Here is a 1,079-nt window from a genome sequence, read left to right as displayed (position 1 = left end):
ATTCCATAAAATCCCATTTCAGTTCAATTTTTCCATCTTCTAATTGAAACTAGCAAGCCATCATTTTTTTTTTTTGCTAACGATTTACTGTGAATATGTTTTCTCAGGATTTTTTGGAGGATTTATGGGACCGGATACAAGTTCTATCTACTAATGGTTGGAAACTTGACAGTGGTAGGTGCCTTATTTCTTGGTTTTTTAACGTTAATTTCTCTTTTTGTTTTACTTTTAGGTTTGGAAACTTGGTTGTTCTTTTCCTCGTGTTCGTATAAAATGGGAAAAATTCTATTGTTTTGCCGTTTCTATTAATGAGTATGCAGATTACCAATTTTATTGTGATTTTTTTTTTCTCTTGTTAAATTACCTTTGTGGTGGTTTTCATTTGTTTCTTTTCTGATAATTACATTCTGTGGTTTCTTGCCAGTCCCTAGGCCTCACCTCTCTTTTGAAGCACAGCTAGTTGCTGGAAAGTCCCACGAGTTCGGGTCCATTAACTGTCCTGATCAACCGGGTCTGCCTTCAACAACTTCTAGTGCAAGTTATGGTAAACAAAAGCATGATGCGGAATTGAGATATCCTCAAAGGATACGCCGGCTTAATATATTCCCTCCAAGTAAAAGTGAGGTAGTTTTCAATCTTAGATGTGAACAATCTCTTTGTAATTTTCTCTCCTTTGCAAATGTATGTGCTTGCTGCTGCTGATACTCTTTTTCTGCAGTTGTTTTTGTTCGTTTAAGAAACTCAGGATGAGTAATGTTTGTGAATTACAGGATATACAACCCATAGATCGCTTTGTCATGGAAGAATATCTGCTGGATGTGCTGTATTTCTTCAATGGCTGGTTTGTAACACCATCAACCCATTAGTTTAAGACAAATCGATTTCAATGACGTGTTTGGTTTAATTACTTTCAATTACTTTTATACTTCTGCCCAAGTTTTTTAGCATAAAACCGTTAGGTAAAGTAATAGTGTAATACAAAGATGATGCACACCTCATCAAAACAAAAAACAAAAAAAAAACAAAAAACAAAAAAAAAACAAAAAACAAAAAAACAAAAACAAAAACAAAGGTGATGC

At 34.1% G+C, this 1,079-nt stretch overlaps 1 protein-coding gene across 1 annotated transcript; it reads left to right on the top strand.

The window, feature by feature from the left end:
- Positions 1-107: 107 nt before the first annotated feature.
- LOC112091497 (nuclear cap-binding protein subunit 1-like) lies at positions 108-1,016 on the top strand (the record flags this gene model as incomplete). The annotated part of the gene is made up of 3 exons (XM_024165285.1): positions 108-174; positions 425-624; positions 771-1,016. Coding segments are annotated over 3 exons (363 nt in total), but the record flags the coding sequence as incomplete, so codon positions are not given.
- Positions 1,017-1,079: the final 63 nt, after the last annotated feature.

Source organism: Morus notabilis, unplaced genomic scaffold (assembly GCF_000414095.1).
Source record: "Morus notabilis unplaced genomic scaffold, ASM41409v2 Scaffold3980, whole genome shotgun sequence".
NCBI classification, from domain to species: Eukaryota; Viridiplantae; Streptophyta; class Magnoliopsida; order Rosales; family Moraceae; genus Morus; species Morus notabilis.
The sequence above is the reverse complement of the archived record's forward strand: the minus strand, read 5'-3'. Positions and strand labels throughout refer to the sequence as shown.